At 33.3% G+C, this 18372-nt stretch overlaps 1 protein-coding gene across 2 annotated transcripts in view; it reads left to right on the forward strand.

Annotated features, from left to right (window-relative positions):
• The window catches only part of CCDC91 (coiled-coil domain containing 91), a 206048-nt gene that overhangs the window by 53714 nt on the left and 133962 nt on the right, over positions 1-18372 (forward strand). For both annotated transcript variants that reach the window (XM_023514715.1, XM_023514714.1), the window contains exon 6: positions 13367-13474. In XM_023514715.1, the coding sequence (XP_023370483.1) occupies positions 13367-13474 (108 nt within the window). The remainder of the gene's footprint in view (positions 1-13366; positions 13475-18372) is intronic.

Genomic DNA, 18372 nt, shown 5'->3' on the forward strand with positions numbered 1-18372 from the left:
AGCGAACCAGGTTACAGTGATTGCATTTGTTAGGTAAAGTCCCTCTTAATAATTGTGTCCTGTCTCCAAAAGGCGTGTCACACAGTGATCCCCCTTTGCCCTGCCTCCTTCCCTTTCTCTGCTCCCCCATTCCCCCCATAGTAGAGGCTTGTCATAATAGTACAGAGAGGGGCTATCACAGAAAGTCATACATGGAAAGAATACAGGCACATTTGTTAAAATAGACGTAATTTTCAAATTTAAGGAATATGATGAAGGGTCTTTTTAAAGAGAAAGTATCCTCTTTCATAGATGTATTTCCTTGTTGCGTTTCTGTTCACAAGTATTTCTGTATGCGTCTATTCAGTAAATACAATGTGTATAAGTGCTTGAGGTAAAATAATTTTAAAATCTAACCTGTTCTAAAATGACTTTTCTTTTCATCAGAAATAACGTTTAGGAAGAATTTTCCAAAGGGAGTATTTAGTTGACTCAATCAGTGTGTTAAAATCCAAAGTCAAAATTCCTGCTAACACAATATAATATTGAGTGGAAAGCACTCAAAAAATTAACTTAAACATGTTGTTTTTATTTTATTTTGCTTTGAGGTCAGTTCATTAAAATTTCCAGCTTGACGTAAATAATATATGAACATATTTTTAGGTTAAAATATTTATTTTCCTACTGTTTAAAGAATCTTTTTCAGGGCAATAACAACAGTCTCCTCCCTTCTTTATGTTTGTTGATTTAATTTGTTTAGAAAAAATGGCTTTGTCTTTTGAAACATATATATACACACATACGCACACATAAAATTTCATTCTGTAGTAACATTTACAAATTATTTTTCTGGTTATAGCTCACCTTGTTTTTTGATTTAAATCCTGTTCTCTTTTTTTGTTTAAACTTAAGAGATTTAGCCATTTTGCAAATCATCAGTTAGGAGAAGTGTTGAAACATTATAGAATTTTGATATAGTTGACAGATTGGCAAAAATTTTGATTTGAAAAATAGCCTAGGGCGGCGCCTGTGGCTCAGTGGGCAGGGTGCTGGCCCCATATACTGAGGGTGATGAGTTCAAACCTGGCCCTGGCCAAACTGCAACAAAAAAAAATAGCCGGGCGTCCTGGCGGGCACCTATAGTCTCAGCTACTCAGGAGGCTGAGGGATGACAATTGCCTAAGCCCAGGACTTGGAGGTTGCTGTGAGCTGTGTGATGGCACGGCACTCTACCAAGGGCTACAAAGTGAGATTCTGTCTCTAAAAAAAAGAGAAAAAAAAAGGCAAAAAAGAAATGCAGTTTGGTTTAATACTTCTGTGCAAACAACAAATAAATTAAAACTGTAATGATTTAGAGGTGTATTAAATGTTCCTTGGCTTATTTGTGGTTTCCTAAACTATACTTTTTCTGTGTCCTTTTTTGGTCACCACCTTCATCTTGAAACCAGAGCGCTTTTAATATCTTATCCTCAAACTGTAAGACTTTATTTTCTGTTTTGGTGTTTTGTTTGTGCACATTTGGCTTAAGTTGAACACATTTAACAACTTATAGGTATATGTACCACAACTAGACACACAGAACACATACCCATTTTCCTTTTACAGTCTTTGTTTCTGAAGTATAACTAAATTGATTTTTTTTTTTTTTTAATTCTGGGTATTGCAATTCAGATGCCAAAAACCAGTCAGTGCTGGGCACTTGAATAGTGCTTACAAACACTACTTTAAAAGAAACCAAGAAATGAGCAGACTTTTCTACATTCTTCATTCTTATTTTATGAAGAGAATTTTCTGACATAATTTTCTTTTCCTCTTATATTTAAATATTAGGGTATTGAATCAAATACAGTGAAGTTTTAACTTAATAGGCATACATAAGGTTAGTTTCAGTGAAAATGATGCAAATTTGCTATATAAGTTTCTATGAAGTAAACTGGATTAAAATTCTTAATATACTAACCTTTGTTTTATTTAGAATGTTGTTTTTTGGGCATTTTCTGAAAAGGTCAAATTTGCCTTAAATACCTTTTGGTAGGAATTGTTTTAATTTTTAGCATTATAACATGTTATATTCTAGCTTAGATTGCTGTACTTTATTTTTTAAAAGCATTTACTTACTAGTTTTATTTGAACTCTTGAATTGTTTGTACTGTTTTTATAAAAGAGAACATATTATATTTAGGAGACCAATTTTTTTTTTCCCAGGGTGTAGAATTACTTGTATTGTATAAAGTTCTTTCCCAAGGAGGGAGAAACAGCTTTGTTTTCTCTTCTTTTGATCAGATATTGCTGTTTTTGTTTAAAGATAAATAAAAATTAAGATGTGTGTGACCTGACATTATAACTTTATTTGAATCCCACCATTTTGTTATCCCAAAGGTATAAAATAAATTTACAGTTTTAGTTATTTGGTTGAACAAGGATTCTCATAAATTCCAGCTTTTATCATATGATCAGATTTTTCCTGGACAAATAAAGATGTCTGCTATTGCCAGTAGAGTTTGGCCTAATGGCATGCTAGATACTAGTGATTGGTTTGGAGCTAGAAACTTGGCTTGTCCTTTCTTATCCCTCCCACCAAACTTATCCTCAGTGGAGGATTGAGAAAGATTTGGTAGTTGAGAATAGTTCTTGTGTGCCTCTGAGTTTCCAGGGCTAAGCCAGAATTTTGCATGCAAGGCTATTCTTGTGGTTTTTCTATGCACGCCAAAACCAAAAGGCACTGGAAGCCTTGCAAGAAAACTTGTACTAATATAGATTTAAGGCTTGCATTTATATTGTGACTGATCATTAGCCTGATAGTCAAAGGAATGCAGAGAAAGGCTTCATTCTGTATTAAGGATACAGATTTCAAATTTTTGCTCTATAGCAGATCTTTCAAAAAAAATCCAAAATTAAAAAGAAAACTTTATAATTAGTAGACTTTATTTAGTTAGTTGTTTTATAGAACACGTAAGACCTACCTTTTCCCCCTTTGTAATTTCTTACCTTCAAAAACACATTTTAAATATTATGGCTTCCTTTCTACAGTACATCAGGTTAATATTTGTGACTAATATTGGCCAGACTTAAAAATAGTATTGATATCAATCCTATTCTATCAAATTATTATTAACTAATTATAGATTTCTGCTTATTATCATAAGAATTTAGGCTACTTTATCACTAGTTATAATATTGTTTCTTCATTTGGACCTGATTGAGGCTTGACCTGTTCTGATGGAGTTTTTGTACCCAACATGTTTCTATTTTAGAAATGGTGTTGTTGGACTGATTATATAGTAGTATCTATAAAGATTATATTTTCTACATCCAGGTCTATATAGATTCAGGCATTTTCAATTTTACATGGTGCCCGAAAAGCACTATTTAAGTAGACTTTAGGAAAAAAGTTAATGTGTGTATGCTACAGATTTGTTCTTATTTATTAGCTGTCAGTAGTCTAGTTAATGAAAAGAAGCATAACATAGTTGTTATAGGCAAAGAAAATGAACCAATGAAAATTAAATATTCTTATACTCAATAAATTTTCTAAGTCCAAGAGAGTGTATGGATGCAAAAATCTGTTTGTAAAGATGACGATCTGTAACAATCTACTTGTAATTTCTTGCCTGTTTAAAAAGATACAGAAAAAAAATGGTGCGTTTACTATTTATCCTGAAATATTTATAGCAAACTGAGGAGAGCAGTGGTATTATATCCAACAATATTTGGAAGAATAGCATTTTTACATGTTTGTTTCATTTCTGATTTTAAGCTATTATCAAAATGGAGAACTTTTGATTTTAGTCCCTATGGTTTTGGTAGTCAACTTTAGGAAAACTTGAGACAGAGAATATTGATTTTATACCAAGGATAAAGTATTTAGTGGATGAGATGTTTTGCCTTGTTCAGATCCTTATTTTTTGTCATGGTAATATAAGCATGCAATGCAAAATTCAAAGGATATGGAACTATGTATTATTCCCATTGTCAGGCAGCAGTTTCCTCTTCCCTCAAGGCTTTATGTTTTCTAGAGGTGGGGTAATTTGTGTAAAATTGTCACATTTGTTATTTGGGGTCAATTGATTGTCAAGTTGGTTAATCATAATGAGAAAGAAATTGCATTTGATAGATGATTCATTGTCTGATTTAGTACACTTTAGTCAGAGCACTAATGTCAAAGTTTACATTACGTTGATGTTTTAGAAGGATATTCATGTAGCCAAGTTTTTCATAATCAGTCCAGGGTAACAACCCAATTTGGGCTAGTGTAAGCCAGCAAGCAATACTTTGTGCCACCTCATAATAGTGAGGTACTTCCATGCTTTGCTAGTATTACAACAGTTCCCCTAAGCTACTTTAATGACTTTCTCCCTTCCCCTGTGGCTTCCTTCCAATACACAGTCAAGTTAGAGCTTGGCCCTTCAGAGGACCTCTGGTGCCTGTTTCAGTTCTCAGATGGCATCTCTTCTGATATTTGTAGTGCCCAAACCAATGGATTTCAATTATTTTGTATATCACCCTTAATATAATCCCTTCTATAATATACTGTCAACTTCTAATTGGAAAAGAAACTAGTAGAAGTATCTACAATTGTCCATTAAGTTCACCAAATTATTGTCTTTATGAATAATAAAAACATAAAGGAAAATTTAGTTAATATTTTCTCTAATAAAATTGATTTAAATCAAACCTCTAATCTCTTAATGTTGTTGATGGCTGTTCTGTATGAGCATAAGTTCTAATCTTTGAGGTCAATATTTAATAAATGGATCTCTATTAGTTTGGAAGAATATACTTACTATAATAGTCTTAAATCTAGTAATAAAATATTGATTCTAACTTCAGTACACATAACATGAATTTCATATGTCATAATTGAGGAATTTAGGTCTCAAAATCAACACATTATGAGAGCAGTCCTGTTTCTTTATCACCATTAATGTAAAGAATTAAATTTTCATCACTTGACAGAATTTCTTCATCATTGGCAGAGAAGAATCTCTGTTATTCTTCCCCTTAATTAGATGAGGAATCTGAGACTTAGAGAAATACAGTACCTTGGTCAAACAAACAGAGGAGGAATTAAGTGAAAACCAAATCATTTAAGCCTGATTCAGGGTTCTATTCAACAAAATATACCACCTCTTTTGATAGTTAATATATGTGTATTTTAAAACAAATATTTTTGACATCCACATGAGTTTCTTTCATCTTATAGTCTCTGATTTTTTATTTCAGAAAATACACTGTATAGCCTTTATTAATAACCAGGTTCTTTATTAATCCTATGAAAGATTATGAAGAGACTGTTTCAGTCAGGGTTTTTATTTTTTTTTTCTTCCTTTTCCTTCTTTTAAAAAAAAAAAAAACTCAGAAAACCTGAAATTGTAGCTCTTATTGAAGTCACAAGGAACAATATTGTGGCATTTGAGGGAGAAGCATTTCCATATGGCGGATTTTCAGAAGGTTAAAGTATCTGGAAGGCAGACATGGAGAGTTTTCGTGCTGTACTTAATTTTAGAAACTTCTTAATTTTAATGTGTTGTCCATGGCACAAGAGAAATTTTCACTGGGAGACTTTTGTGGTGTTTGAGGTAACAACTCTTATGTTACTAGATTCCCTTAACAACAAGGCCAACAGGAATGATTCCCTCTGTCCTAAAGATTTTCTTTGGCTTCCGTAGCCTCCAAAGAACTTCATAGCATGGCTAGACTGTATTGAATTTCCATGTTTAGACCTACACCCATAATTTAACAGTTTCCTTTTAGAATTGTATAGTACCACTGCATTATAACACGAACACATAGAAAAACCTGAAATTCATTGCAATTCCAAATGCTTGGGATCTGTAACAGGATAAATTTTCAGCAGTCCCAGTATAACCTTGCTACGTCTCTTCCTTTTTAAGTTAAGGAAAAAGGAGGGAAGAAATCTTTTGTTTCTTAAACTAGTGTTTCTAAAATTTTAGGTAATAGTTTCTGTCCTGCTTTCTAAAAAGAAATTGGGTCAAATCTATTACTATTACTCCTCAGGTTTACTCTTGAAAAGCATGCACCTTCATTATCCCAAAGGGTTGAGCTTATAGGTTCTAAGTGAATGTTGCATAAGTTTTGCCATGCTGGATTGCAGGAGACTATGAATCTGGACTTGAATTTGGAACCAGACTTGAATAGATGAAAGTTGTAAATCCAGACTTAAGTCTTTGCACAGAGAATTATGCTCACTAGTCCTTTTTTATATTGTACTTTGAAATAACTTCTGATGATTGCTTTTAATCGTGTTATTTCTTTTGTATCCGACCCAAATTTTCTAAGATGTCTAGATGTTTTCAGAGATTCCTATTGTTTCTCCCTAATGCAACTACATCTATACCTCAGGTGTATTACTGCTTCACTGATCTAAACCCCCTTTAAAAAAAAGTGTGTGTGTGTGTGATGTTCATGTCTGTGTAGAGTAGAATCAAGCTTTTGATTTCCTCTCTTGAATTCAAAGCAAACAAAGCTATAGGTTGAAGTTTTAGACCTCCAAATTGGCAAAATATATCTTTAATTAGACAAGCATAATTGGGGATTAAGACAAATCAGTAACCCTGAGCAACGTTCAGAGCCAAACCTAGTCAGCTGCCATCATTTGGACACTCTTCATTTGTATAGTCTGTAACCAGTCTATTCCTGATAAAATGGAGAAGGTATTATAGAAGAACTGTATATTAATAGAGTATACAGATGACTATCAAGTATTATTAGATAGATACACTGGTAGTAAGTATATCTATACCCCTTCTTATTAGGACATGGGAGAAAAAAAACCTCACGTAGATTAGAATTAATTCTTTAATTATCAGAGAGGATAATTGCATTACTCTTAATTCTACAGTATGAAATGAAAATTGTACATTAATTATAAATTTCTAGCTTCTTCTATTATGTGTAGCTCACAAAAGTCATTGCTCCTTCTTTTCTTTCTTTCTTTCTTTTTTTTTTTTTTGAGACAAGAGCCTCAAGCTGTCCCCCTGGGTAGAGTGCCATGGCATCTCAGCTCACAGCAACCTCCAACTCCTGGGCTCAAGCGAGTCTACTGCCTCAGCCTCCCAAGTAGCTGGGACCACAAGTGCCCGCCACAACACCCAGCTATTTTTTGGTTGCAGCCGTCATTGTTGTTTGGCGAGCCCAGGCTGGATTCGAACCCGCCACCTTGAGTGTACATGGCTGGCGCCTTAGCCACTTGAGCCACAGGCGCTGAGCCTGCTCCTTATTTTCATTCTCATAAATTGTCCATTAATGGAGAAGGATGAGATTTTAATAGCATTTGAGTACCTTTGCAACATTGTATGAGGGCTTTTGAAAATATGTCAAATTATTGAAACTTGCTTGCCTAAAGCCTTTAGTGGCTTCTCACTGCAGCTAGAGTAGAATTAAAATGACAGTTTATTATGGCCCTATGTGATCCTGACCTGCTATTTACTTTTCTGATCTCTGATTCACTTTTGAGGCATAGGCCTCAACAAGACTACAGTCCTTGTAAGGAATTTGGCCTACTTAAGGAACAAGAAGAAGTCCAGTGTGGCTATAGCAGCTTATGAAATTCCCTGACCCATGTAATCTACACTGGCCTTTTAAATAGTTCTTAAAATTATCAGCCTTATTTCTACCCTAGGACTTTGCGTATTTTTCTTCGATGGGAATGTTCTTTTCTAAAAGTTTATGTATGGCTAAGTTTATTCTCTCCAGTGGCACCTCAATTCTATTTTTATTTCTTTGGAGAACCCTTTATTGACTAACTTTTCTGAAAAATTTCTGCTCCACTATTGTTTCATTTTCTTTCTTGTTATTTTATTGATAGCATGCAACACCATCAGAAATGATTTGCTTATTGCCTACTTTTAATTTTTCCTTTGCTTCTTGCCAGTAATGTAAACTCAGGAAGGTAAGGCCCTTTTCTATTTCATTCACTCTGTATCCCCACTAACAACAGCAGTGTCTGGAATAAAATGTGCACTCAATATGTATTTATTGAATAAGTGAAGAATGAATGAATAATTGAGTGACTAATAAAAATAAGAATAGGTCCTTAATTCATAAGGAAAGAAATCTGCTTTAATGAGTTAGAATAGCTAAGACAAGGAGGGAACCAAATGGATTGAACTGAATTAAATTTCTTTGTTCTCTTGTGTCTTTTGATGTGATTTTACCTCAGTTAAGAAATGTATTTGCAAAGCAGGTATGTAAAGTACAGAGAAAAAGATATCAATAGAAAAATGATTCTGTGAAATGACAAAGATCCATCTTTTTTTTTTTTTTTTAAATTTGGGCTAACATGAGGGTACAAACAACCAAATCACAGTATTTGAATTTGTTAGGTAGAGTCCCTCTTGTAGTTATGACCTGCACCCAAAAGGTGTGCCATACACCCTACATGCCTGTTCAGTGGGAGCACCCCAACCCTCTTCCCGCCCAACTCCCCCCAACATGAATTGAAATGAGTTTTTCTCCTATGTGGGCATGAATTAGATTATCTCATGGCTTTGTTTCAGTATTGAGTATGTTATTTTTAGAAATGTGTCTCAGTCAAATAGGTTCTAATTTTTAATGATAGAATTAAAAATACTCATAGTATGCTTGCAATTTTGAAGGAAATATTATGGCATGATAATATAATATCCTTGAAAAATCGAATATTTTACTTAGAAAGAAGGCTTACCCCAGAAGAAAACATAAAAAGTCCCTTTACAGTTTTAATATCCAGATTAATTTCAGATGCCTTTTAGTTTTGCTCAAAATGGAAAAAGTTAAAAAGAGAAGAAAAAGTTTGAAATAAAATTTTAAATAAAGTTAGAAAAATCATATTTGGAAAGCAAATTCTGGTATTTTTCTAAGAAAGGTGAGATTGTGCTTGATTTAAGATGATGCTGTAGAATTATTTCTGTATACTACTGTAGTCAGTAAGCTGAACTAAGTGTATAATTACAGATATAATTAACATAAATGGTTTAACAATTTCTTTATGAGTAGACAAGTAATTTGGTTTGCCAGAATCATAGTCCATTTATTTAGTTGTTCAGTGTATTTCTAAAGTATCTTCTATGTGTCAGGCTGTTGTAGGTACATTGAATATATCAGTGAGTTAAACAAGATTCCTATTCTCCCAGGGCTTAAATTCTAGTGGAGTGTTATGTTTACTATACATTTTGCTTTTAGCTTACCTCCATAGCTTTATATTTTCTCCATTTATAAGGTGACTTATTGATAGCTAAAAATTTTGTAACTTTAAAAATAATCTAACAGCTTTTGCTCCCAGTTGGCTACACAGTGGCCATGTAATAAATAGCAACATCATATTAATGTTTCACAGACCATCTGGCTCTTAATATACATCTGTTCTGCAAATCTAGATAAGTGATTTAATTTGATGAAGGTGCAATCAGATCTGTAACAATTGGGTATTTCAAGGAAGAAGAAACAGCTGTGGATCTATTTGGGACAGTAGGCTCTACTCTGGATTACGTTTTTTTGGAAATAGAGTCTCACTCTGTGCCCTTGGTAGAGTGCTTTGGCATCATAACTCACAGCAACCTCAAACTCTTAGGCTCAAGCGATCCTCTTACTTAAGCCTCTTGAGTAGCTGGGACTGCAGGCATCCACCACAACTCTTCTGCTATTTTTAGAGAAGGAGGTCTGTCTCTTGCTTAGGCTAGTCTTGAACTCCTGAACCTCAAGCAGTCCATCTGCCTTGGCCTGCCAGAGTGCTAGATGCCCTACTTCTTTAATGTCACTTAAATTCCACCATATATTCAATTCCACTGTAGAAATACACATCTATTGCTATGTGTATTAATCGGGGTGGTGCCATTTTATACTTCATGCATTTTCCCCCTATTGGTTTAATACTTGTGAATTTATTATATAACATGCTTGTCCTTCCTAGGATAGTCCTTCACACTATTTTATTGAGCCTGTGGAGTAGAAAGAATGGGTATTGTCTAAAATAGTAACTTAAAAATTGAGCTCTCTGGTAGGGATTAAATATATTTAGTAACAATTTTGGTGTCTGGATTGGGTAGTTATCATTTGATGCTTAGTGAACTTTCAAACTAATAATTAGTACTGTTGATATTATATATTCTCTTAATATTAGTTGATATTATATATTTTCTTAATATTAGAATTTTCTTAATCCAGACAAGGATCACCATTCATTAAGTAACTGCACATATATATTATATTTGTGACTGTGCTCAAGGCAGTCTGTAAGGAGCTGTGTGAGATACATTAAATATGAGTAAGATATAGTTCCTGTACTAAAGGGATTGACAATCTTGTTCACACCTTTAAAATTATTCTTAAAGTGTATTAAATAGTTTTTCTCAAGTTAATGAGTTAAATTCCCTGGAAAATACTGTGTAAATCTTTGATAGAGCCGTACTCAGACATAAATATGTTGAAAATCAATAAAACATTCCCTGTCCTTGTTTGTTTTCAATATATGTTGGCATACTTCTTAGTTCTTCTCCCACATACCTTGTGACAGTCCTAATGCTTTGTGTGTGTTGAGAATAGTTTAAAGTAGTTTAGAAAGGAAATTATTCTTTCATAGGTGTTTATATAATGTTGGCTAGGCCTAAGGAAGGTTTTCTTGCATTTGCTATCTATAGAGATAATGACAAAGGAAAACAACAGATTGGTAAATGATAAGATTAATTTTTACACTTACAATTTGTGAGAAATTTAAAGACATTTAAACATTGGAAATTTAAAGACATATTACACATTGGAAAATAAATATTCAGTTATATAATAGTAGAGCAAGCCATAAAAGCTGGTGTCTAGTACCACCAATGTTTATTTGAGAGTATGCTCATAATGGCTAATCTAGTAGTAGGGGTAGTTTTTGGAAGTTATCTTTTTTTTTTTAATAGACAGAGTCTCACTTTCTTGTCCCAGGTAAAGTGCTGTGGCGTCATAGCTCACAGCAACTTCAAACTCTTGGGCTGATTCTCTTGCTTCAGCCTCCTAAGTAGCTGGGACTACAGGTACCTGCCATAATGCCTGACTACTTTCTAGAGACAGGATTTCACCTTTGCTCTGACGGGTCTCAAACTCATGAACTCAAGCAGTCTACCCGCCTCATTCTCCCAGAATGCTGGGATTACAGGGTGAGCCACCACGCCCATCCACAAATTATCTTACTTGCTTAGACTACATACAGCACTAATAAACCTACTCTTGTATAGTATAGGCCAAATTTGTAAACTCCTTCTGCGGCATCCTGCTTACTTGTATACAATGTTTGTCTTTAACCTGAGACTGAACTCAATGAAGAAAGATTTTAAAAAGTAATTATGTACTTATCTTTATGTTTGTTTTATTGATGTGTGGATTCAAATGACTGAATGGGGTTCAAAATGAGACATTTGAATTATAAGAGGCCAAGTTACTCTTGCATTGCTTTTCCTTATGCTCCCTAACTACTGCTTTGGTTCTTAGTTAACTCATTATCCTCCTTAACATTGCAAAGAAAATGAGTATATGGTATGCAAGTTAATCACTAGAGAAGAAAATACTATTCAGGTTGTCTTAATTATAGAGAGAGAGTATTATTTTTTTATTAATTTACTTATCCCCCAAAGGATCTTGTCTACTGAAAATCACAACTGAACATTTAAACTATGAGGTTATTTGGGGCTGTGCCCGTGGCTCAAAGGTGTAGGGCACTGGCCCCATAAGCTGGAGGTGATGGGTTCAAACTTGACCTGGCGAAAAATGGCAAAAAAAAAATTATGAGGTTATTTGGAACCCTTGCAAGTAGGAAGTGAAACAGTTTTTCCATTAAAGAAAACAATTTTGTTATATCTCAAGTACCAAAAAAGTATGGCATTTTTCTCTTTACAAAAGATGCTGTGATTATTCCAAAGGAATGCTCGATATCATTCCTTAATATTCGATAGTCCAACAAATCTTATATTTTGTTAAAAGTAAATTAGAGATTTGTATTATGTAGTCACAGCTTAAGAATATCAAGTTTTGGTGCCTTATCTAAAATAATCATTATGGAATATGTAGAAGATACTTAACTGTATGAAAGTAGTTCTACTAACCAGTTACTTACATTTGGATTAAATCTTAGAGCTTTATTCTTCTTTACTAATTTACTAGTAATTTTGTAGCTTCATATCAACAACTGAATTGTAAGAGCAGTAACATCATCAGACAGAATAACATTTGTAAAAGCAAGATAATTATCTGAAAATTTGAGACTTATCCAGACGTTTTAAAAATATTCTGTCTCAGTTTTAAAAATACATGCTTATTTATTTAGAATCACAATGCATATCATTTCCAACCAAGTAAATCTATTTTCAAAACAGAGATTAAGAGATTTGGCTGAGATTTTTTCTTTTCTTGGTGAATGTGCCAATGATCTGTTTTCTATAAGACATGTGTCTGTTTCAACTCACTATTTTGATTATGAGTAGTTTATTATCCAGATAGACTTTTAAAAATAGAATATTTGCTTGAGTTCTTATTATATATAGTTTAGTACATCTTTTAGAATGATTTAGGACTTAATAAATAGCATTAAGATAAATGGTAGTGTAACATATAAAGCTAAAAAAAAGAAAAAAGATAATATTTTAAACATCTTCAATAAGGAAGTGAGTGGGTGGAACGTCTTCAAATGTTGATTTGGCTTTCCTTAAAACAGTGGTAATGTCTTTATATTTAACTGACTTAAGTTCCAGCATGTACATTACCCAGTTAAGTTTATCCAGTCTCCCAGATTTTATTACTTTTTATGAATACTGCCTTGAGATTCTGACTTACACACTTAGACTTATACCTTTTCCCATTAGGGGTGTGGACTTCCTGGGGGGCACGTCTTTCATGTTTGAAGTTGCTCAGAGTTTCCATCTGCTTTTACTTGACTTGTGGACTTGTGGTCTTGAAGATCATGCTTGGCCCATTGGATATTATAGTGTGCCGAGAGGATGTGGAGTTTTGTCAGCCAGTGAAATATGTCTGGCTTTTTTTTTTCCTTTTTTCTTCTTTTTTTTTTTCCTTTTTTTCAGCAGCTTTTATACGCTACTCATCCTGTGTGGTCTTCGTTGAAAACTGAATTTATACTTAACAGAACTACTCACTCCCTTTATCATCTTCTATGACTTGGCCTTTTTTTAAGAAGAAGGTGTGTGGAAGGACCATCTGAGCCAAAAAACTGTAATCTTGGCAATAGAAAAAAACCTAAAAGCAAAAGTTTGAAGTAGTGTAACATATAAATGTGCTTCAGTATTCACAAATACATATTTTGTAATGCAGAAGAGTATAATGTTTCAGATATGTACAACTGTCAAAAAAATTTCCAAGTTTTGTCTGTGATCCAAGTGACTTTTTTGCTTGTTTTTAGGCACTACTACAATCTTCAGTTAAGCAACAAGTCGAAGCTATTGAAAAACAGTACATTTCTGCAATTGAGAAACAAGCACACAAATGTGAGGAGCTGCTAAATGCTCAGGTAATAAAATTGCATATCCATCATATATTTATACTTGTCCCCAACTCTCCTCCCCTGAGAGCTTTAGAACTGTTTATTCAGTTTTGTTCCATTTACTTTCCTTGGTGTATTTTGGAGAAAAAAATATGCTTATGTAAACTCAAAGTTTGAGAATTTTATGATAGACAAAAATAGGACTAAAAATCTGAAGTATATGGATATCTTCCAAGTTAATAATCACTGTCATGTTAATTTCTAGGTTATAATACTATTTACTAACAGAAGCAAAGACATAAGTGACTATGAATGCATTATGGGACATGAATGATTTTTTGTGACTTGATTTATAAATAACATTTGAATTTTTAAAGCATTTATATATGTTTGAGTTACTTCTTGTTCCATATAAGCAGTGGTTTCTATTTGAATTTTGATATATATTTTTTTCTTGATTTAGTATCTTAGAAGGCTTAAATGCCAGGATGCTTTACATTAAAAAATCAGTTGAGGAGAATTTTTAAAAGAGTCATAGTATAAACCAAGGGTCCTCAAACTTTTTAAACAGGGGGCAATTCACTGTTCCTCAGACTGTTGGCAGGCTCAATTGAGGGCCCTGGGACCAGTCAGCTGCTAAGCAGGACAGGCAGTGGGGGCAAAAACACCCGGGGGGCCGGATAAATGTCCTCAGCAGGCCACATGTGGCCTGCAGGCCATAGTTTGAGGATAAACAATGGTATGTAAGAAGATCCTAGCAACAATTTTTTAAAATATAAAGCTTGGCAGATAAAATTAAATCAACTTTATTTGAAAGATCCACTTTATATTATGGAAAGAAAATTTACTAGGACTTGGGAAATAAGATTAGAACTTAAATGGAGTTGTATGAATATGTCACCCAATACTCAAGATTAGGTTCCATTCTATGAAATATTTTTCAATGTCATGTTAATTAATGGCTTCAAAGAGTAAAACATAAGGAATTTTATAAATTTGATGTAACAGTTGTGCTATTTGGATAGTGAAATACTGGGCTTTCAGAGGTATGAAGCATATAACTATATGAATGGATTTTAAAAAATCCATTTAACCAGAAGAAATAAGGTTATAGAACTATAAAATAGCATAAGGCATTTGTTAACACGTATAGAGTTGCTCTCTTCAGATAGCAGATGTTATTGTGTATTTTACTTATGCTCCATACACATTGAAGGTTGTCTTTAGGCTGTCTCATGTTGTCCTCACCCAAGGCACCACACTGGTAGTGTAATTCCAGTGTGGAACATTGCCTGATACCATTGTAGAGTGAAATGACACATCCAATTCTAATTTATATCTGTGTGTCCCCACTCAGTTATAATGGGACTGGATAGAGAGACCCTTCTATAAACCTGGAAGGGAGAGTGAGTGAGTAATATTCGGTAAACATCAGTAGTATTACCACAGTCTGCTCTTTTTGTCTCCAAATATTTGAAATTTACGTATCTTATTACCAGGAGAGTAAAATCTGAAATTCCACCTAGCCATGACCTTAAGCTCAGATATCCATGCTTCCTAGGTGATAGGAGGAGAATAATGTGCTACAGCTTTTTACTTTATCAAGTCCAGATGTGGTCCCTTTCTACCTGAAGAAATTAGACACTAAAACATAAGTTGTTTACCCCCAACACATCTAGTCTATAGTGGTGAGACAAAGGTAGGGCATTTACTATAAATACTCCCAACAGGAGATTAAATAAAGTCTCTGCCCTGGGAGTAAGGATTAATCTTTGATTTTTTACCATGATTCTCTTTTACGGTTTTGGGACAAGTTCCTTAGTCCATTGTTCCTTGTGGTCTTTTAGGTTGGTCATTTTTCAGTACCCTTGTTAACTACATTAAATATAGATATTGGAGATTAAGCCCTTTCTCATCCCGTTTCCTGTCTATAGAAATTTGGGGCCCCACAGGTCATTTTAGGTACCATATAGTCACTGTTCAGGGTCATGATTCTTTTGACATCTTATCTGTCTTAATGATAGCTGGCTCTATTTGTTAAAGACATAGCTGCAGTTATTTTAGATAACTACTTTTGGATTTAGTGTATTTATATGCTTTTCACTTCATAGCTGTCTGCCTGCCTATTTTTCTGTTTTTTTAAATTCCTTTGCAAATATTCATCCATATTCGACCTTATGACCTAAACTAAATAAGTATATGTAAAATGTGTTTTCAAATCTTTTCGCTCATTTGTTTGCTTTCTTACAGTTGAGTTTCAGAAATCTTTACATACCCTAGAAATAAATCCTTCAAGAGTATGTAATTTGTAAACATTTTATGATAGTTTATGCCTTATCTTCTCATTGTCCCAATGTATTTCGAAGAGAAGTTTTATGTTCATACGAAATCCAATTTATCAAGTTTTTTTTTTTTTTTACGTGGGTTGTAATTTTGCTGTCATATCTAAGTAGCCATTGCCTAACTCAGTGTCAAAATATTTTCATCCATGTTTTATTTTTAAAGTTTTATAGTTTGAATCTATAGTTTTAGGCAGGTGTCCTCAAACTACGGCCCATGGACCTTATGTTTAAAAAGTTTGAGGACCCCTGGTTTTAGGGTTACAAATGATCCACTTCAAGTTGATTTTGTATAAGATAGAGATGGATTGAACTACTGCTTTTTTGTTTGTGTATCATTACTCATGTTTTCCAGTCTTATCTCTGTGAAGAATATTCTTTCGCCACTGAATTTATTTTGTACCTTTGTCAAAAACCTATTGACAATTTATGTTTACTTGAATCTTTATTTTGTTTTACTACCCATTCTTCCACTGTATGTAATTACTATTGGAATCAAGTAGTGTGAGCCTTCCACTATTGTTAATATATTTTAGAGTTGTTTGGCTGTGTTAGGTTCTTTGCATTTCCACGTATTTTATGATTTATCTGACAGCTGCTGTAACAAAGTTTACCGGGGTGTTGGTTGGGATTGAATTTAATCAATTTAGGGAGAATCAGCATTTTCATAATATTAAGTCTTTGTACCTGTGAAAATGGTACATTGCTCTATTTGTTAAGTCACTTTAATTTCCCTTAGCATTGTTATGAGTTTTCAGTGTGCAGGTTTAGTATGTCTGTTTTCATAATTTAACTTCTATTGCATTTTTTTTTTTTATTATCTAGTGCTTGTTGCTAGAAATACAATTGATATCAATCTTACGGTCTGTAATTATCTAAAATTATGTACTAGTTTTAGCATTTTTTGTATGGTTCATAGGATTTTCTACATAGATTTATTTTTTTGAATATAAAGACATTGTTAAATCTTTCCTTTTAATTTTGATGCTTTTTATTTCTTTTTCTTACTGCATCAGCTGAACCTGTAATACAGTGTTGTAAGATAAGGAGGAAATGTGGATATCTTTGCCTTTTGCTTGACTATGGGAAGAAAGCATTAAGTTTTTCACAATTATATATAGTTATAGCTATAACTATATTCATTACAGCACTTTATGAAGTTTTCTTCTTACTCCTAGTGTTTATTCTAGGAATAGATCACATATTGTTAAAAATGTATGTACATATTTATCTTTGTATATGTATATATGTGTTAAGATTTTCATAATATTTCATTATCCTTTTAAAATATGTACAAACCTTGGCAGTAGTCTCAGTCTGAAAGTTGATAATCTGTGTCTTGTATTTTCCTGATTAGTTTGGTAAAGTATTAATTTTCTTTATCTTCTCAAAGCTCATCTTTTGGTTTTATTGAGGTTTTTTTTTTTTTTTAAATTTCTATGTGGCCATTTTCTTCTCTAACCTTTATTATTTAGTTTCTGTATTTTAATTGGCTTTTAATTTACATTTATTCTACTGTCTTAAAGTAGAGGCTTTGGTTATTGGATCAATACCCTTTGTTTTCAATGCAGGCATTTAATAATTTAAATTTCCTTCTGAGTACTATTGTAGTGTCTTATCTTCAAATGCCTTATTTTCATTTTCAGTTAAAAATAATTATAAATTCATCCTTTTTATTTTTTTAACTACAAGGCTATTTACTGTTTCCAGGTGTACTTCTTTTTTTGATTTCTACTCTCATTTCATTGTTGACAGATAGCATACTTTGTGTGGTGTGCATACATTTTTGAGGTTTATTTTATGGGCCACTGTATAGTTTTGGTAAATATTCCTTATCTACTTGAAATTTTTTTACATTCTGCTGTTGGTGGAATTACTTATTTTTAAGTTTCTTAATTTTTTTTTTACTCCATCCTTACTAAATGAAGTAGAATTTTTAATAAATATCACCTTTAGGTCGAGGTGTTTGGTTGTTTTGTTCAAATCTTCTGCATTATTACTCATTTCCTGTCTATTTGTTCTGCCAGTGTACTAAAAAGCAGGTGCTGAAATCTCTAGAGTATATTTATGGATGTCACTAGTTCTTGCCATTCTCTCAGGTTTTAATTTTTTGCTAGGAATTTTGATACATTTATATTTGGTGTACATTTAGGATTATTATGTCCTCTTCATACAGTTCTCCATTTATATCTATGAAATGCCAATCTCTATCACAGGTAATATTTTCTTTTTATGAAATCTACTCTGTATGATATTAATATAAGTTCTCTATCTCTAATTATCATTAATGTGATATGTTTTCCCATCCATATAGTTTTAACCAGTTTGTGTCTTTATGTTTAAAATGGGTTTCTTGTCAGAAAGCATGCATTGGCAGCTTGTTTTGTTATCCAGTCCTTTAGTCACTGACTTTTAATTACATTAAAAAAACTCTTTGGCTCTGCGCCTATAGCTCAACCGGCTAAGGCGCCAGCCACGTACACCAAAGGTGGCGGGTTCAAATCCCCAGCCTGGACCCTCCAAAACAACAATGATGGCTGCAACCAAAAAATAGCTGGGCGTTGTGGCGGGCGCCTGTGGTCCCAG

This window comes from Otolemur garnettii, unplaced genomic scaffold, assembly GCF_000181295.1.
Source record: "Otolemur garnettii isolate 467f Iridium unplaced genomic scaffold, OtoGar3 scaffold00057, whole genome shotgun sequence".
NCBI classification, from domain to species: domain Eukaryota; kingdom Metazoa; phylum Chordata; class Mammalia; order Primates; family Galagidae; genus Otolemur; species Otolemur garnettii.